This window comes from Panthera onca, chromosome B3 (genome assembly GCF_046562875.1).
Source record: "Panthera onca isolate mPanOnc1 chromosome B3, mPanOnc1 haplotype 2, whole genome shotgun sequence".
NCBI classification, from domain to species: domain Eukaryota; kingdom Metazoa; phylum Chordata; class Mammalia; order Carnivora; family Felidae; genus Panthera; species Panthera onca.
In genome coordinates, this window is record NC_138344.1 from 6,318,382 (window position 1) to 6,338,667 (window position 20,286).

Consider the following 20,286-nt stretch of genomic DNA (forward strand, 5'->3'; position numbering starts at 1 on the left):
AATAAATAAACGTTAAAAAAAAATTTAAAATCCCAGTCTACACAGCCAAAGAAGTGGGTGACCTGCGTTATTACCAGGGTAATTCACGCAGGAGAGAATGAGATGAAGGCGCAGATTGGCCATGATATTTTTACACAAAACCCCAATGGAGACCTGAGGAGATTCAGGAGCTAAAAAGAGGAACATTGCAAGGAAATACCCCTCTTTCTGGTTTCCTGCAAAAGATTTCATCCCAACTGATAATCAGGCAGAAAGCCCTAACTCCCCCAACCTCCAAAGCTGAGAGGCGCTTTTTCTTTAAATGACGTTAATGTGACGTTAATGTTTCTTTTTTTTTTTTCAATGAAGCCTCTGTAAGAGACAACCTCCATTTAAAAAATTATGCCCATTGGGCCTGATGTGAAATAAATTTTACAAAATCGCAAGTTTGGGCTTTTTCAGAAGAGAGCCAGGGACACAGCCCCCACCCCCAGGCTGCCTGAGGTGATAAAGGGGCACCTAAAGGTTGAGACGAGACGGGGTGGGTACAACCAGACTTGGGAGGCACCGGGAACCTGGGAGGGGGGATGGAGGGCACAAGGGTCTGCAGCCACACTCCCCAGGGGGCGGAGGATAGCGGGTCCCTTTCAAAATAAACCCAAATCGGTGGTGTGAGACCAGCCTAGCCAGGAGGATGGCTGTGGTGTCTGAGCCCCTGCCCCACTTGCAGTGCATCTCCACCCTAACAAGACAGAGAAGACTCGAGAAATGCCACCCTGTATATTCCTGCAACACACAAAGCCCCGGGGTTTGGCTGGAGACAGAGGAGAGCAGCCCCACTCACAGCACCCCCTAATTCATAGGGAAGGGGTGCAAGACTAAGTTGCAAGCTGATGGGGAGGGGTGACGCTGACCACTGAGGGGTCAGAGGGCCTGTGCAGATGGAAGCTGAAAGGAAGTTCTAATTAGCACAAAGCCGGCACCTTCCATTAATAGCTCTCCGTGGGCTCCTGGATGCCGCTGAAGAGAGGCAAGTTGGAATGTGTGAGGCTCACCTGTCCCCGGCTCATTAACAGACCTCGGGTGAGAACAGGGCTGTCCTGGCAGAAGACCAGCCCAAATCGGCAACCCCTCCCCCAAATTTAATTACAGGTTTGACTTCTGGGCCCATCTGAGGGGAAAGTGTTTAGCGCAAGTCCAATGTGACTGTAAACATGAAATCTGGACACTCGCTCAGCCAGGCCTCTGAGGACAGTGCTCCCTCCAGACTTGAAATAAAGCCTTAAAAAAAAAAATAAGTCCTAGCATATATTCCATGTGTGTCGAATTCTAGATAGGTCAAAGTAATCCACGGTACGAGGCATCAGAAGGCAGGTAAGCAGGGATTGAGTGAGAAGAGGCAGGAAGGAAGCTTCTGGAAGTGAGGGAAAGGCCGTCCATCTGAGTGTTGGCTACATAGGTGTAAAATGCACTTGTCAGAATCCATACAACTGTATAGCTGTGATCTGTTTCTATATGTAAATTATACTTTTAATATATATTCAGGTGTATTATGCATGTGGCTTACCTCACACACATACACATACAAAGGCCTTGGCCCCTAGCTGATTTCTCTATAGCCCGTGATATCCCCCAATGTGAATGTTCACACCCTTTTCAAGGGTCACCGTGGAGAAAGGGGCCAGAGCAGATGGGGAAATGGGGCTGTGCACATCTCACAAACGCACAGCCTTGGCTGGCCAAGTAGGGAGGAGGAATGTCTGAATTGAATCAATTAGCTGCAGAAAACTTCAGAAAAGAAGTAAGGCCCTTCATAAAAACAAAGCCCACTCCTTAATCCCCAAAGGCAATCCTCTCCCCCATTCCCATGGCCATTCCTCAGTAAACAAAGAAATCCCTCCTTCCACATCCACACCTCAATATTCATTATGAGCTGACGTTAGAGGCTGCACTCCAGCCTCCCAGAGCGCCCTAATGACTGGAAACCTAAGGGCAGAGACGGTAGGGGTTTTCCTAGGTTTCTTTCCACATCTCTCCTGTCCTCTTCCCCTGGCGGTCTCTTCTCTCTTCCCTCCTCTCTCTCCTTCCGTCTTTCTTCTTTTCTTCAAATTAGTGACTAAGCAAACCGAGGCAAGCAAATCAAGGCAGAGACATCACTAACTCTACTTTGTTCATTTATTTTGACAAGTGCAGTTTAATTTTAATTATTTATGATAATACTTCACAGTAGACGAGTAAATGTGCTGGGGTATATTTGGTAACATTAATGAAGTCTGCCTAATAGGAACCTTCACTCCAGCACCCCGCCTGCTGGAGAAGTGGGGTGAGGCCACTGGTCTGTGGTAGGGTTTTCGATTTTTTTGTGGGGGTGGTGGGGTGGTGGAGGGAACTTAATGGGTTTGAGGATTAGCAGAGGGAAAATTAACCTGATTCTGGAGAAGAGGCAAATACGCAAGCCCATAATCGTGTGTCGATGTGGATTGTGTGTATTTAAACGCGGAGAGAGCACACTTTGTGATAAGGAGGCCCAGGCGTGCACACGTGCCACATGCATATTTACACATGAATCTCAAATGTGCAAATCAGCAGAGGCCCAAGGAAATTAGGCTCTGGGCAATTAAAAATTGAAATAAAAATGGAAAATGTGATACACAGAGTTCTATATCTCTTCAAAGTACCTTTCTCCTACTTACCATATGCCTCAAGTGGGCAAACATGGAGAAAAATGTGGAGGATAATAAAGAGGGTAGGGGGTTTCTTAGCTGGTGATTACTTGGAAATGCTCCCTTCGACACACAATGAACCACGAGAAACGGGTCTCAGTCAATGCAGCGTCATTTTAAATGGGACTGATTTTTTTTATAGCTCCCCCTCAACCCTGCCACCATCCTTAATATACCTAATGGTCATATAAGTGTATGATTTGATATGCAGACCTTATATATACAAGAACAGATATATTAGATACACAGATGTGCAATCATTTGGTCCAAACACATAGAAATCTGGTATACAAGATATATGCTCCAAAGTATTTACACTAACATTATCTACAATAACGATGGGCTTGTCATAATACAATTAATGCTTACTTTTTAAATGTAAAGAAGTAGTTAACCCTTTATTTTAAAATAAATAAATAAAATAACCCAAGGCCCCCTGTTTGTCATCTCTACATTGTTGCCAATGCCCAGGGTAGCTTAGGAACATTTAAAGACAGAGAAGCTGGGTACCTTGAGACAAACGCACTGCCCGCCTCAGGATAGAGTTCAGAATTCTCCCAGAGTCTAAAAGCCTAGCTTTGGTCCAGGTCTGGGGACAAGAACTATTAGCTAGACAATTACTGGATGATTCCAGGGGGGAAAAACAAGGCCATTCCACAACTAAGGTATGCAAAAGGCTCAGAGACGAGGGCCCCTTTCTAGACACCACCACATGTGTGTGTGACAGGGTTAGGAGAACCTGCCTGCACCCACGAGGTGCCTTGTACCAACTCCCCGCCCTCCAAGCAGAGAAATGTCTTGGCCATTAGGAAAGGATCTTCAGCTGGAGGCACCTGGCTCCCAGCTTTCTCGCCTGGGCCCCAAGCTCCTCAAACCCTTCTCCTTAAAGCCGTGGCCTGGCTCTGGCGTGGGAAAGGCAGTTTGGAGCTTTTCACAAATCCAGTATCCCCTTGAACCAAAACCAATTAGCCTGGCCCAAGGTCCTGTCATTGAGGCCCTGGCCCTCTTTTCAAACCCCTGCGGCTCAATTGCGGTGAGGGGCCGGCCAGTGAATGCCGGGACCACTTAAAGTGGTGCTTAAGCCGGACCGGCCTGGAAGGAAGGAACCAGCGCTATAGGAGGTGCAAGGGCCCATTCTCAGCGCCACTGACCAAGGTTTTGTTCCAGCCACAGCCCCCACCCTGGCTCTATTTTTAAACACCCTCCCCTTCTCTCTGATTCCCAGCTGTCTGGAGGAAAGATGAAAAGCTGGCTCTAGGAAGCCATGAGACTCCCAAACTTGGCTGCCCCCAGACAGAAAGGACATCCCCAAGTTCTGAGTTCTGCCCTCCAGAGTCTTGCCCTCCCGGCTTTGGGAGCCTTTGGGAGCCGGGTCTCTCACGTTGGTAGAGCATCCTCTGGACGCTCTCCGTGATGAGCCTACACACCAGCCCATCTTAGGGACGAGAAAACTAAGACTCAGAGAGGGGAAGTGACTTGCTCCAAATCACAGCACTCAAGGGCAAGGCAAGGTGGGGGAAACCTCTGAGAGCTCCTGAACACCACTCTCTTAGGAAGAGAGAGGTAGAAGAGGTTGAGAGATAGACCAGGGTGGGATTTTGGACCAAGAGGAAAATAACGGAGGGGAGTAGACCTCGGAGTAATGGGAATCCTCCCAAAAGCGCCCCTGCGGGACAAACTCGGGGCCCTCCGAAGGCCCTGCCCATATCTTCCAACGTCCCCCTGCCCGACCCAAACTGAACTGACCCTAGGCAGAATGGGGTGGGCGTGGGGAGGTGCCACAGCCTTCCTCCACCCGTCTCCTCCCCTCCTTCCTACCCGTCCAGGCGCCGTCAAGACTCGCCCTCTGCGATGGGCGGCACTGCCAGGGCGCCCTGGCCGTCGCCATGGTGACGCGCATCCCACCCTGGGCCACAGCTGATTGGTCACTCTATCCAGGCTGCCGGGGTTGGGGGGCTGGGGGTAAAGTCAAGGCGGGATGGGGGGCAGAGACACCCCAACACATGCACGCGCGCGAGATGCCAAGGGGGGAAATGAAGGCTATTAAAATGGCGCCGCGGCCTCCGAGGGGCCGCCGCCGTGGGAGCGCAGCCCCGGGTTGCAGAAATCCGGGCGGCTCTCCGGCCCCGCGCCGCGCCGCGCCGCCTGGGTCCCGGAGGGCGCACAGATCCCGCCGGGGCCGCCCCCTCCCGCCTCTCCCGGCCCGGGGCGCGCGGGCCGGCACACACCCCAGCTGGCTGGGCCCGCCCCGTGGCACGTTCGGGCCGGGCGAGCGCGGCGCGCCGGATTAGCCCGGAGCCCGCGGACCCGAGGGCGCGGGGCGGGCGCGTTTGGGGGTGTGAGGGCGGGGCGGGGCGGCGGCCGCGCGTCTAATCCCCGCGCTGCGTGTGGGAGCGGCCGGATCAGGGAATTAGCGCTGTAACTTCGGATTAGTAACGCTCGCTAAATGAGCGCCTAATTCCGACCCTTCATGCTTTTCAGCGTCGCGGCTGGGCCCTGGGAGGCCTCCTGGCCTCGCTCCCTCCGCGCTCTGGTCCCATTTCCCGGGAGGTCAGACCGCGGCCGCGGACGGCTCCCCGGCCAGCCGGCACCAGGCCTCTGGTCGCGCCGCAGCCTGACTTTCGGCGGCGCCCGGCGACGCCAGCTTTCCATTCGCCGGGGCAGAGGCCCGCCAGATCCTACAGTCGTTCGGGGTTGGGAGTTCCTGGACCAGTGAGAAGCAAGCCCTTGCTGCCTCCGTCACCTCGGTGGCTGCCCTGATCTCTGCCCCACCAGTGGCTTGCTGTGCGACCTTTGGCGAGCCACTGGGCCTTATTGAGCTCGGTATTTCTAGATGTCAAATGAAAGGGGTTGGGTGAAGAGCATCTCTGAGATCCCAATCAATTCTGGCTTTCAAGCTGAAGCTTCAATTGCGTTTTCAGGTTCCCCAAAGCCTTTTCGGATTGGGGCAAGGTGGAGAGTAGTGCAGACTTTCGACAAAAGTGAAGCCCAAACATGCGGAGCCGAGGGGCCAGAGGAGGCCTGGGGGAAGGCTTCCCTGGGGCATGGGGACAAGGGCTGAGAAGGGCTCCTTCAGGCCCGGGCAAGTCAGAAAAGGTTTCATGGGGTGAGGCACCGATCTGAGCCTGTTCCTGAGACGTCAAGTGTCCGGAGGGGATTTGAACGTGGCCCTTTAGGGGAAGGCATTCATACCCGGAGGCCGAACTCGGGAGGCTTGGCCTGTCTCAGAGGGCCGTTTCTGGTGGGTGTGGGGCGGGTCCCGGAGATTAAGATTCCAGCGCACACAGCCCGCTGATGCCCCGCCGCTGGGATCCGTCCCCTGACCTGGGAGGTTTGCATCAACGGATTTTCGTAGAAAGCGGAAAGAAAACCGCATTTTCCCTTGCGCAGACTCCTCCTCCCCCCGGACCCAGATTTCAGAACTGCCTGGACGGTTTGGAACCCTGGTGTTTAAAAATAAAAACAAAAATTAAAAAAAAAAAAAAACTCATTTGAACTGTATAGACACAGCTGTGAGGCTGCAAAGCCACTAGGCTCCTGGTAGAAGGACTAGTTCTTGCAAAATAGCAAAGGGATGGGGGGTGGTGGGAAAGGAAGACGGAAGCCCCAGGGCCCAGGGCCAGCTGGCTAGCAAGGGAGGCAGGGAGCACAGGGCGAGGGGGTGGGAAGAGCTGCTCTGGTTTCCTGCGAAATGAGGTCAGGATCGGAGCCTTGGCTCGCAGGTGTGCTTGGAAGGGAAGGGCAGCCCAGGGTGTGCCGCCCAAGGCCTGGTGGATCCTGAATCGCACTGGTCACCCTTCTCCAGCCTCTTCCCAGGAAAAAGGGAGACTGGCTTTTAAGAGGGGGGAGAAGAGACACGCAGGATCCATGAAAACCTTCTACCTGGTGATTATCTCTGGGGAGGAGAACGGGGGACAGAGGAAGGGCAACTGACTTTCCTGCCTGTTCTTTTGTTTTCTTATTTCATTTTTATTTTCAATAGCTAACACATCCATGTTGTTCAAAATTCAAAAGGTGGTATAGTGCAAAGTCTCACTCCACCATCCACCTTAGCCTCGAAGTTCCTCTTCCCAGGGCCAACGGATCTCCCTTTCATACTATTTGAATTTTCCCCTTTTACACATTCAACCTACTTTCAGAATAATTTTGTTAAGCAGAGGCCAAACACGAGGGTTGGGGATGCTTGAAGGAATGAGAGTAGAAAAAGATTTCTATTGTTACAAGGGGACTTGGGCAGGTTCTGGGTAGGAGCTGGAAATAAGGGCCTTATAAATAACTGAGAAAGAGGCTCTGAGGAATGAAGCGGGCCAAGATGGGGGTGAAGTGGCCTGGGCCGAGCTCTGCCCTTCCGAGCTCTATGCCTCTGGAGGAGTCATTTCAGACTTCCACATGTTTCCTGGTGTATATAAGGGCAAGGGGATGGGGGTCGTGTCTGGGTGGTGGCTCAAGTTCCTTCCAACCTGCCTGTCACAGCGCTCACACACCCACATACCTAGAAAGCCTTCCAAACCATCAAGGGGGCTGAATCTTTCTTCCCTGAGGCAAGGTAGGGTCCAGGGCTGGCTCTACAGCCACTCATCCTCCAGGAGCCCAGGTGGTTCCCCAAGCTTCCGGGAGCCCCGAGCTTCAGGACAAGTTGAGGTGTCAGAGGAAAACAGTAACCTGGAGGTAGGTAAGAACCTCAGGAGGGCCCCCAGCACTGTTTGCTACATGGGACCTAGATCCCCATGCAGTGATCAGGGGCGGCCCCACTCCCCACACCCAGCTAAGGGGCTGGGAGCCTGAGTGGCCGGGTGTGCTGCCTTGGGTTGCCATGGGAACGGAATGCAGATTTCCCCCAATTGCTTTTTTATTTGCTAGACATTGTAATACATCTTATGTTGGGGGGGGGGGGGTTGTGGGGAGAGAAGGGGGGGAATGACGCTGGGAGACTGCCTGCACCTTAACCACTCAGGGAAGTTGGGGAGGCTCGGGCGGGAGTGGCCTGGCCAGGGCTGGTGCAGAGGTGGCGCGGGGTTGGGCTCCGTCCCTCCCGCCCGCCCGCCCGCCAGCGCTTGGTTTGTATGCAGGGCAGGGCCCGCCCGTCGGGGAGGGAGGCCCCCGCCCCGGCCCCTAGCCATTGAGCGCACTCCTCGCCAGTTCTGCTCCGCTTCACGCTGCACACAGACCCCCCAACTGCACACAAAGGCAGCTGCCAGAGCCCGTGAAAAGTGATCAAATTATCAAGAACTTGACCTCACCGAGGGGCGAAGCTCCGGCAACCCCCAAGCCGTATGCTAATGGCGCTCAGGGGCTGACTCCTCGAATAATTCGATAAAGGCCGCTTTGTTAGCGGCGGGGCAGCCCCCTGCCCACCCCTTCAATCCCCCCACCCCCACCCCCTACCGGCCGCTGTCTCTCTCCCATCGCATTTGCATCCCAAAATCCCCGTCCGCAGCTCCGGGAGAGGATTGTTCCAGCCTGATTTATGGGGTGAAGGAGAAGGCTGGTGCCTTCCCCGCCAGCGACCCCTCTGCAACCCCAACCCCCTCCCTTCCCCCTGTCCTCTCCACTTTGGGGTTCCTGCTTTGGCGCTGAGGGATGGAGTGGGGGCGGGGAAAGAGGAGGAGTAGGGGGAAAGCTGGCAAGTTCCTCCAGGGTACGGAAAGTGTCCCTGGAGAGAGAGCCGAGGTCAGGTACCTGGTCCGGGCGCGGCCGCTCCGCCGGGCTGGAGTCCGCTGGGCCGGCACTGGGCTCCTCTGGGTTCCTCTGGCTCGTGCGGGCCGGGGCGGCCAGCGGGGCGGGCGCTCGCACACAGAAGTTGTGAGAGTCATTTCTACTTTCGGTTATCTAGCTTTATGACGGCTCTGTGGCACTCATACAGCTAGATAACCAAAGAGAGAAACGGGCCTCCCTTCGCCACCGCCGCTGCCGCGCCGTGGGCCCCACGTGCCGCTGCCCTCTGGGCGCGGGAACCGGAGCGGGCGCCGCTCCCGGAGCCCCAGGCGCACGCGGAGAGCCAGAGGGGACGGACGGACACACAGACACACTGACTCCCATAGCCAAGGCCGGCAGCCCCCGCCCAGTCCCCTCCCTCCCTCCTTCGCCCTCCTAGCGCGTCCCTCCCCGGCTCCCCGTTCTGTGCGTGCGGGCACCCGCGCCTGCAGCCCGCTCCGACGGCGTCCCAGGGCGCACTGAGGGCACCCGCGCGGTGCGCTTCGGCAGCCTCGGGCGCCGCGGCCGCCCCCAGCGCACTGGACCGCCAGCCCTCCTCTCGCACGCTAATCGCCCCGCGGGGAAGTGACGTCAGTCCAGGGATCGGCCAATCACAGGCTCTCATTCAAATCCCAGCCCCCTTCCCGCGCTCCGCACCACCCAGCCTTACAATGGCCTCGGCGTTCACGGCTTTCCTTCCCCGAGGCGGAGAGAGCGTCTACTCTGCCCTGAAATGCGTTAGGACAGCGCTCCTGTGTGCGCACCGTCTGGCCTTTCCCACCCCCCAGACTCCTCTGCTTTCCCCAAGCGCCAGGGAGCCTGGCAGCCGCCGCGAACCTTCAGAGTTAGGGAGCTCTGGTGAGGAGGTTTAGGGACACACGTGGTGGGGCGTGGTAAAGGTCTCTCCAGGGCGGCCAAGTGCGCACTTGGAAGGCCTTAAGCCGAGGGTAGGAGCCGGTTCACCTTTAACTTCCCTCTTCTCCCCACGCCCGGCACCTTCCAGCACCAGCCCACGCGCGGAAACTGAGAGTGGAGGGAGGAACTAAGCGCGAGGGTCGATGTCTCACCCATAGTGTTCCGAGCCATGCTGCACTGGGGCTAGGCCCTGGTGCCCACTATACCCTGCCGCTGGGTCCCTCCTCTTTCGAAGAATTTAGGAAGGTACAACCGATTGTGTCCGCCGGCTTGGAGACGTCCTGGGCCTGAACCAGGCTGCTGGTTAAATTCATGTTCCACCGAAAAATGAACACACAAAGCCGCGCCTCAGCCCTCCTTCTAGGGCTCTCAGCACACACCCGGCCTACTCAACAGCAAGTGGGTCAACAGGAAAAGGGGCTGCCACGCTGGATCTCCCAAAATGACCCCCAACTGAGCCTGACCAGCAGACCAGGAGGCCCCTTTTGCAGCCTTCCAGAGGTGAGTGGCCCATGTATGCCGCTCGTCGCTCACCCCAGCCATCACTCGCTTCCTCCCTTCCTCCTCAATGCTGCGGCTACCCTCCAGCCTTGGGTGCTGGGATTCACCTTCCCCTGCCAGTCACTCTCAGGATGCACAAAGATTAAATATGAAAAAATGTGATATCTTTGCTCTCAGATGCTCCCAGAAAAAAAAAAAAAAAATCAGTCCAGGATATAGGGAGAGAGAGATTCCGAAGCAAAACTGGCAGGTGAAGTCCCAGCTTTTGGTGGTCCAATATACATGGGTTTTCTCCTCTCAGGGCCCCCTAATGCTGCAGTCTGTGAGGACCACCATAAGCTCGGGCAGAGGGATCTATATGAGGGTACATTTTAGTAGGGCCTGGGGCACTGAACCACTCTGAGCCAGGCAAATCCCTGCAGAATGGGTTCCAAAGAAGAGAGCAGAAGCGGATGGTTTGGAAGGGATTTCATGATTTTTCTAAACATGCTTTTCTCCCCTATTTCCCCCTAAAAAGGACACATCTCCGTTTTGTCAATTTCCTGATTTTGCCAAGTTCCCGTTGCCCTACCGCTTATCTCAATATTGTTCAATTTTCATCCTGACCCTAAATCCAAGGCGGCCTGCATCGCACTCCCATCCCAGCCAGCCAGTGCCAGACCAGACCTGGCATTTACATATCTCCCTCCAAATCCCATTTTGCATACACATCCCTTTTTCCAGAAGGCAAACATGAGCCAGACAGAGCGGCAACAGTGGAGAAACAGAGAGGCTGGCGGCAGCCCTTGGGAAGGAACCACCCGAATTTGGGCCCGAGATAGTTAATTCCAAAGGATTACCATAATTGGGAGGCGCCCCTTGCTTTCCCTCCTCCTGCAGCTCCAAGATCCCGCACTGTCTCCCCATCTTGGTGTGTGTGGGGGCGGCCTCCTGAGCCCTAGTCCTTCTGGGCCACCCGGGGTGGGAAGGGTGGGGCTGCGGAGGCGGGAAGGGGCGGAGAAGCAAGGTTCACCTGCGGGAGAGGAAGGGAGAGGGAACAAGAGGGGGGAGAGAGCGAGGAAGGAGCCCCTCGGAGTGTGATTTAAGCAGGATGCTGCACAAAATGGCTCCTCAGCGAGGCTCACGGTAACACAGCGGCGCCGGAGGCCCGACCGGCAAGCTGAGGGCGGGTGAGGGCTCTGGGAGAAAAAAACTAAAAGCCCGATTTGGATTGAATTCAAATGTGGGAGGCCACTGTCATCAGGGCCACATCTCTGCTGCCCTTTTTGGGAAACTGAGTCCCTTCGTGGGGAGCAGGTGAGGCTGGCTGGGGGCTTCTGTGCTCTGCTTGAGTGTGACTGTCTTGGAATCCCTCCACCTCCACCTCCAGCACCTGGCCATCATAGCACCACTCCCAGGAAGGAAGCCACGGTGACATCTGGTGAGTAGGCTGCAGAGAGGGTGCTGCCCTGGTGGGTCAGGACTGGCTGAATCTCTGTGGCCTGGTGTCTGGCCTCCACGGCCTAGCATAGTTTAGACAGGGGCCAGGAAACGGTCCAGGATGATGCTGGGTGGAGGCACATCTCATCTGGCACCATCAGATGAGGGTGGCAGGATGTAGGGCAGGCCCATTCCAAACTGGAGCGGGGAGAACCCCATCAGCCCTATCCCCATCACCCTCTCATCTGCATGTTCTATGCACTTGGTCTCACACCAAGCCCCTGGCCTGGGCCCACAGGCTGCAATACAAGCCCTATGATCATGGGGAAGCAGGCACTGGGTCTGCCTGAGTGTGGGTACTGATAGCAAAGTGCCTGTGGTAGTGGCCAGGCCCTGGCCACGGTGCTGAGAGCTGCCTATCAGACCTCTCTCTCCACAGCTTCATTTGCCCCAAACTTCCTGGTCTCTCCCTGAACCTGAGCTCCAGGGACATCAGCAGCTACCAGGAGAAAGTAACAGCAGCCCGAGAGAGCGCCCCAGTGGCAGGTGTCTCCTCAAGAGGAGGCTTCTTTCCTAGGTGTGTCTACCAAAGGCCAGAGACTCCATTTTTCATATTCAAACCTCCATCAAAGGCCAGAGAGGATCCTCGCCCCACCCCCATCCCCGTGTCTATAGAAATGCCCATTCTTGCTGCAGCCACATGTGTGCCCTGTACCCCTTTAGATTCATACAACTGCAACATCTCCCCCCCCCCCCACACATACACACACACTTGGCCCATATACCCATCTAGCAGCTGCCTAAGGCAGGTGGCAGATACCTTGCCCGTGCACACACACGTATATACAAGCACTCTTGTACCCATTTGGTAACCTCAGCTGCTTGGGCTCCAAGCTGGCTTTGGTCCAAGTTCCTGTTTCGTGATGGTGGTTACACAGGGGCCGTGATGACCCACAGGAGTGTGTCTCCCCTTGCCCCAATTCAGGACACAGTGAATTAAGGGATTAAATGGAAGGAGAGTGGACAGTTCTGACTCTAGCCAACAGCCCTGTTCAAGCACCCGATATCCTGTGACCAGACTTGCCCTGATCAGGCTGGTAGCCTGAGATCCATGGAGCCCCCCAAGCTCCAGTAGAGACCTGACACTTGCCAGGAACTAGCACTCCTTTCCGGAGCCCCTATGGGCCTTAATTAGGAGACAGTATCACCAGTCACAACCTAGGCTAGGTCCAGGATGCCCTTTCCCCCCACTGCTTCCTCCCTCCCTTATTCCTCCCTCCCTGGTTCCTCCCTCAGGCCCAAGCTTTGATTAAGCTGGGTCTTCCTATTGTGTGGATTCTTGAAGTCCAGCACTGAACTAAGGCCTATGGACCCCGCTTCCTGCACTCAGGGTCCCCAGGGATTCCACACCCACCTTCAAATTGACATGGTCACCTGGGCTATAGTGCCCTCTCTGGCTTCCACATCTGGCCTCCTTTTTCTCAGAAGCTGAGGCTCAGGCATCCAGGGTGTGGGCTCTGGGGAGGCCCAGGCTGGGCACAAACCCAGAAACACCCCACCTGAAAAGGCCTGGGCAGAACAGCACCTCTCCCCCTGGGGTCTGCAGCAGCTGGCATTGCTAATGGAGGTTCCTGCCATTGAACCTCTCATGACACCCCCTCCCCAATGCCCACCTAGCCTACCCTCTGGTCTCTGTCCCTTGATTTAAAGCCAGACCCTCAAACTCTATCCTTTCCCTTTCTACAGCCAAGAACCCACCTCCTCCAGGATATGGCAGGCTCCAAAAAGGTCTCTCTTTCAGCCCCAGCACCTGAATTTCTCCCCAGTCACAAGGACTCAAACCATGTATTTCTGAATGCATGCACTACTCCCATGATCTGACCCCACAGTCTCTCCCAGCTTCTGCTACCTCCCTGCTTTGCTGGGGGGCCAGGCTAGATCCCCCCCCCCCGGACTGTCTTCTCCCAGAGAAGCCCCTCACCACAGCCTCAACCCCCACTGCTGTCCTCATTCTTCCCAAGCTCCTCAGAGCCTGGGCTGGAAGAGGCTGCAGAAACACCCTCAAACAGATCCAAGAGGCCTGTTCTTGGGCACGGGGTGGGGAGTGCGGGGCGGGGGGGGGGGGGGGGTCGGCGACGGCTGGGGTTGGGTGGGGTGAGGAGCAGAGCAGAAAGGCTTTCCTAACAACTTCCCATTACAGAGGGGGAAAGCGTGCCATAAATCTTGTCCAGAGTGGGTGCTGTGTGTTGCATTATTTCTTAAAATATTTTTTTTTTCAGGAAGCCACTTTCTGGGTTATTATTTTTTGCGAGGGAGGGGATGAGACGAAAGAAGGGGGGGTCAGGAGCAAAGGTGAGGAAGGGGGCGGTCCGGAGACTCCCGGGAGCCTCACTTGGGAAACATTCTCTCCTTTCTGGTGAACCTGTCTGCAGTCCCACAACTTCCATCCGGCCCCGCGCCCCTCCCCTTTCTGCACACCCAGAGTCTTAACCTCTGGGCGCTTCCCCCTGCCCCACGACCCTTGACCTTGGCCTTGACGATTTGCAGGGGATGTTGGGTCAGGCCCCCGAGGCTGAGCCCCGCCTTCCACCCGCAGTCAGAGAGCACCCCTCACCCCGCCGGGCAGCGACGCGAAGCCCCGCGCCGCTGGTGCTGCCCAAGGGGGCCCGAGCAGGGATGCCCCAGCCCCCTCTCCCAGTCCAGACCAGCTCCCTGACGCCGCCCTAGCCGAGGCTACCGCCCTCGCGCCCTAGCCCCCGCTCCCCAGCCTCGCTGAGACACAGCAGGCAGCGGCACTTACGGACCGGGAAGGGGGCCGGGGGCCCGCGAGGCAGCGGCGGGGGTGGGGCGGCTGCGGGGATAGCGGCTCCGCGGCCCCTGATGAGGCGCGGTCGCGGGCCCAGGCCCGGCTCCGGCCGCTCTCCAGGCGCCCCTGCCTCGGCGGGCGCACGGCCGAGAGCCGCGGGAGGCGGGCACGGTAGCGGCGGTGCGGGGGCTCCTGGCGGCGCGCGGCTTCTCGGGGCTCTGAGCGGCTCCCAGCGCCGCCTTCTCGGGCGGGCACGGCCCGCAGTGACGTCAGCGCGGCTCCCCCCGCCCCCCTCCCCTCACCCCGACCAGTGCGGAATGGAGGGGGCGGAGGCAAGCTGTGAGGGGCGCCCAGCCTCGCGCCCCGGCGCTTCCTTCCCCCCGCCCCGCTTGCCTCCCAGCTTTGCCCGGGGAGTCGCGGCGCCATTCAAACCTTCGGTCCTCCCCCCCCGCCCCCGCACCGCCCCCGCGCGCTGCCAGGCTCGTCCAGAGCCACCAACAACCTGGGAGGTGGTGGCGAGCAGCGGGTTGGAAGCCTCGCAGGCAGCTCTAAGCTGAGGGATCCAGGCTGCTTTGGGGAGAATGGAGAGCTGAGGAGACGGGGGCGTCTACTCTCTGGGCCGAAAGGGGGCTTTTTACTCTAAGCAAGTGTTGGTACGCTGAGGGTATCTTCGCTGGGTTGATCGGTCCGGGGGGCCTCATGTAAGCTCGGAAGGAATATTTTGGCTTGCGGAAAGGTGTCCCTTTCGGGGCCGAGGGTTCCCTCCAGGCTTGATGCTGCTTTTCCCCTCCCCCACCCGCCCTGGACTGTGCACCTGAAAACTCCAAGCACAGGGCTGACAGCGCCCCGGAGCCGCTGTCCAAATGCTGAACTCGGCCTCTTGAGAAGCGGGCTCCCGACACCCAGCTCCCCACTGCTCTCGGTTGCCCGCAGGGGAGGGCAGGGGGTTGTGGGACTTACCGCGCGAAGCTCCGGGAAACTTTGGTGTTCCAGGACGGTATGGGAAAGCTCCAGCGGAGAAGGCGAGCGGTCAAGGGGAGGCGGGAGCCGAGAGGGCAGGCAGAGCAGCTCGCCTTTTCGGTCGCCCTGCCACGCCAAACTACAGTCTTCTCCGCGCGTCCCGACCGCTCGCCCCGGGTCCCTTCCGCCTGCGTGTTTCTCCCGCCGCCACAGCAGGGGAGGTCCCTCCGGCTGAACTTGTCAGCGGGTCTCACCATCCATCACGAGCCAGACAGACAGGCCAAGTTCACGAGCAACGCTGTTAACCCCTTGCAAACCAAGCGCCTCCCGCAGGAGAGAGCCGCCTGGCTGGGGCGCGCTCTCTCTGATTCCAGAGGCACCACTTCTCATAAGCAGTGGCCGCTAAGGCTTTTTTCTTCTTCCCTACTTCCATCTCTTCTGAACAACTTGAGGAAAGGGCTAGAAGAGGGAAAGCGGATTTGTTCCCCCCTCCCACCTCAATGCATTTCCTGACAGTTTTTCCTGTCATTTTACTCTTTTGGTCTCCATAACCTCTACAGAGTCTCCTCTTGTAAATTAGTTGGATATCAGTGTAACTCACTACTTTTCTAGATGTCTTCCCCTTCTCCCATTTTGTGACTGTGCTCATTGTGGCAAAATGGGAAAGTTCAGAAAAACATAAGAGATAATAATAATTGGCCTTAATTGCTATGCCTAGAGGCCTGACTTTAAAAGAAAAAAAAAAAAAGAATATTCTCACCAAAAGAATCTAGATTGCTGCTTGTATGGGATGGGGCGAGCCAAGGGGCAGGGGTACCCAGCCTTTCTAAACTGGGGAAGGAAAAACAAAAACAAATTCTGAGAAAGGGATCAGAAAGGGAAACCTGTCCAGAAAGAAACTGCTAGAAGAGGCTTGGAGAGACTCAGGGGTAGACCCAAAGAGAGTGCATTTTCAGTCTCTGCTGTGGAACCAGGACAAAGCCCACTCACTTCCTTCACCCCCTATTGACCCCTATTCTAGTCTCCAAAGCCCAGAGAAGCTTCTCTCAGGCTTCCTGGGCAGCCCAGCTCCTGAGCCTGGCCCAGAATGGAAGGCTGTGGGGGGTGGGGAGGCTGGGGAACCCCAGTCATCTCTGGGAGAACTTTCTCAGCCTCTCCCTGTGGTCAGGCAGACTTGGGCCACTTCCCCCTCCCCCCATATCCTATTGAATTCTTGGCGTCTGGTAGCTGGCGGCAACTAGGGCGACCTACCAACTTTTCCCCTGGGCATTTTCTCACCCCCTCCACCCCCCAGTGCTTTCTTTTCTTCTCCCTTCGCTCTCTTTGAAAGGAGGCACCCAGGCCCAGAACGTGTTCTGCAGTTTAACTACTTCCAAATTCTTTGTTCGGGTCACCCCGGGACTCCATTGTCCGCTATTGAGAGCAGGAGCGGGCGGGCGGGTGCGCCTCTGCCCGGCAGGCCTGAATCCATTAGGCCGCTGCTCTGGCCCCAGCGGCCCATTGAGGCGCCCGCCAAACCGGGCGCCGGCGGCCCCCCTCCCATCCTCTCCACTCCCGCCCTCAGCTGCCTTTTTTGGATGCCGCAGCAGAGTCACGGGATGCTGCTCCATGGTGGGAGGGTTATCTGGGTCTCACCCTGTCTGGAGGGACTGGACCACAGGTGCAGGCCTAGTATGATTTTGGCTGACTCTGTCCCTCGCTAGGGTCCTGTCCAAATTGGGTCGTTTGCCCCTTGGCACTTGGATCTGCCAAGCAGCTTTTCAGGAGGCAGTAGCCCTGACCTCAGGAATGGAGGTTGAGGGAACGGTCAGTGACACACCTCCCTGGACTTCTCCAGCCTCCCAGCTGCACTCCTACAGCCTGGAGTTCCCCTTCCACTTTCCTCCAGGCCCAGACCCCAGCTCCCAGTTGGTGCAAGCCTGCCCTGAGTTAAGAGAGTGAAAGGAAGCAGTCCAGGTTCAGGGGGCAGGCATAAGTGCCAGCCCCATGTGGCCTCACAGGCCAGTTTCCCCAGCATGGCTACTCTTCCTCAGTTTACCGGGAAAAGGACAAATGGATCCCAGGGTGCCAGGGCTGGAACCAGGCTGTCTGTCTCCAACATCCCACGCACCCTCTCCAGCCTCAGGACCCACGGAGACAGTGACAGCGTGAGTTCCCCCAGCAAGCGCAGCCCAGAGTTGCGCACCGGTGTCCCGCAGCCCGCCTCAGCAAGTGTCCCCCAGCTCCTGTACCGAGGTGTATGCTCTCTGAGCCCGCGAAAGGCCTAGAAGAGACTGAGCATTCAGCCTGAACCCAAGATCGAGATTCAGAGGGGCCAGCATGCACAGGAGTGCCCAGGAAAGGGTCGGCTGCTGTTAATGTATCTCTTTTTGGTGCCTGAAAGTTCTTTCGCGCCGCCCCCATTCTGTCCCTCCTATTCCGGGGTTATGGGGTCTCTGAGTCCAGGGCGAACATAGACGCCCAGCCCTAGAGGTCACTCAGGCCTGGGTCAAGCCCGCCCTGTCCAGTTCGAGAATCGGCCATGCCGTTCCTAGGAGTTAAACTGGAGGGGAGATTCGCGGAGAAGCCCAGGGCCGGGGCCAGGGTATGAGGGCGGTGCCCCTCACCAGGGAAAGGCCGCGGACAAGCGCGCGGGGCGCACAGGAAGAACGCTGGCCAGGGAAGGGAGGGCGGCCACCGCTGCATCGTTCCCGCGCCCGAGTCCCCACGACTTGGATCCACAGGCCAGGACCGCAGGGAACTGGGGGTGGGGAGACTTCGTGGACCTGGCGGTGGCCTAGATGCGTAGCGGGGGATGTGAGACTAGCGCCCCCTGACGTCTCTGCTGTAGCTCGAGCAATGCCGCCCAGCCATCCCCTTCCCACGGGGTTTCAGATCTAAAGCTGGGAAGGCTGAGGCCCGCGCACCCCCAAGACCCGGCCGGACTACGCTAGGGCTCTTGCAGGATGCAGGAACCCCTTAAAGTCTCCCAGGCTGCCACCCCCATGCCCTCCTTCTGTCATCGTCCCCACCCGTCTCGGGTCCTCCCGTCTGCAGTCCTGACCTCGCCCCTCTCCGGCCCCAGAGCGCCGCTCTGCGCGCTGTCCAACAGCGCCCTCTGCCGGCAGTTGCTGGGAGATGCAGGCGCACACGACTCGCGGCCGAGGCCAGCCGAACGGACTCGCTCCCTGCCCCGGTGAGCTCTGTCCTGGCGCTTACTTGAAGGCTTGGGGTCTGGATAGCGGGGACAGGGAAGCAATAGCCGTCTGGGAAGCCCTTCCCCCCCTTGGTTCTTCTCTGCTTCTCAAACTCCACGCAAAGCACCCTCCCCCGTGCTCAGGGCCCTCCCACCTATCAGCAAACAGGCACTCCTGGTAGTGAGGGGGACAGCCAGACGTCAGGCCTACAGCTCACCTCCTCTTCTATCTGAGGCTGGAGACTCTGCTATTCTGACCCCCTTCTGGAAGGTCCCATGGAGACTGAGGTGGATGGGGCAGGCTCCCGACCTCCCCAGGGTTCTTGCAGCCAGGCAAGCTGTGCCCCTTGTCCTATTTCCAGCCTCACCTTCCCCATCTGTGGCTTTCCTTTCATATTTTCAGGACCTACGAAAATTAAGTAACAAAAGCCCCTTCTCATCACGCCTGAGGATCTCATCTTCCAAGGGCGAGTGAGAAATGAGTAAGAGGAAATGACAGGACATGCAGGCAGGGCCGGGGTTCGGGAGCCTTGAGATTTCCCCCAGGCCCTCACCTCCCTCAGCAGGACATCTCTGCCAGCCCAAGCATGACATTCTGGTCATAAGTTTTGACAGATTCTCGATATTCATTCATTCATTCATTCAACAAATACACACTGAGCTCCTACCATATGCCAGGCACTTCTGAAGGCAAAACTCAGAGAGGGTAAGTAACTTGCTCAAAGTCACACAGCTAGAAACTTCTAGAGCCAGGGTTTCAGCCTCAGATGTGTGCCACCTTACCCCCATCTCTCCTCTCTCATCTGAACGATTTCAGAAACATCCTAACTGGGGCTTCACCTTAGAACTCAGTATGTCATTGATACCCCTGGGCACAGACCCTTCTAAAATATCAGTCTGAGGGCACCTGGGTAGCTCAGTCGGTTGGGCATCTGACTTCAACTCAGTTCATGATCTCAGAGTTCGTGAGTTCAAGCCCCACATCGGGCTCTGTGCTCAGAGCCTGGAGCCTGGAGCTCAGAGCCTGGAGCCTGCTTCGAATTCTGTGTCTCCCTCTCTCTCTGCCCCTTTCCCACTCATGCTCTGTCTCTGTCAAAAATAAATAAACATTAAAAAAATAAAAATAAGGGGCGCCTGGGTGGCTCAGTCGGTTGAGCATCCGACTTCGGCTCAGGTCATGATCTCACAGTTCATGGGTTCGAGCCCCGCATCGGGTTCTGTGCTGCCAGCTCAGAGCCTGGAGCCTGTTTCGGATTCTGTGTCTCCCTCTCTCTCTGCCCCTCCCTCACACGCGCTGTCTCTCTCTGTCTCAAAAGTAAATAAACATTAAAAAAAATTTTTTTAATACACATAAATAAAATGTCAGTCTGCTGATGTCTCCTCGGTGCTGGCCCACCCAGGCCGATCTCTGGCCCACCTTGAGCCCACCAGAGTCTCTCCCGGGCACCAAAATGAGGCTCAGGCTGGGAGGGTGCACGGTGGGCCTGATGGAGGGGGTGCTGTGGTCAGCCCACGTGATGAAGGAGCGGAGAAGCAGAGACAATGGAGCAGATGGGTAGGGAGGCTGGCAGAGAAAAGGCCATCAGGCTCCAGAGAGTGCCTGAGACTTTCTCAGACAGCTGCTGCTCCTTCAGTGGCAGGAAAGTGTTGCAGTAAGTAAGCCCCTTTCCTTTGGCCTGCTTTGAGTAGCATTCTGTTTTCTGCCACCTCCGGTTCCCTGACCCCACCCCCCTCCTTCCAAGCTTAGCTTTCCTCCCCCCGTGTGACCTCCGGTCCTGGCAGCACCTGGCCTATGTCAAGGGGCGCGGGGGCACCTCCCCTGGAATCCTCCCTCCTGAGGAACTGACCTGAAGGAAGTGTTTCTGTTGAGCCAGCAGCAGGGGCGCCACCGTGTGGCCATTATGACAAGCACAGTTTACAGTCCCTCCCCTGCCAGCTCAGAAGGATGTGTTTATTGATTGACGTTAAAATATTATAGGATTTGTATCTTCCAAATTTGCTCCCAGAGTGAGGATTTGCCAGCAGTTAATGCTCACTAGGTGGGTACATCATACGAGACGCTATTTATTCGCAACGCTTTGTTTTTAATCTTCACCACTGCCTTATGCCGCAGA

At 56.9% G+C, this 20,286-nt stretch overlaps 1 protein-coding gene across 3 annotated transcripts in view; it reads right to left on the minus strand.

Annotated features, from left to right (window-relative positions):
* The window catches only part of LOC144616736 (uncharacterized), a 33,301-nt gene extending 18,008 nt beyond the window's left edge, over window positions 1-15,293 (minus strand). The window contains exon 1 of one of the 3 annotated variants that reach the window (XR_013556440.2): window positions 14,036-14,271. Coding sequence is in view for 1 of the 3 variants with exons in the window: in XM_078449009.1 (XP_078305135.1) it covers window positions 14,998-15,254 (257 nt within the window). In the remaining 2 variants the exon portion in view is untranslated. Of the gene's footprint in view, window positions 1-14,031; window positions 14,272-14,997 lie in introns of those variants that run through there. The other 2 variants (XR_013556438.2, XM_078449009.1) reach the window with 2 other exon arrangements.
* Between the last annotated feature and the right edge of the window lie 4,993 nt (window positions 15,294-20,286).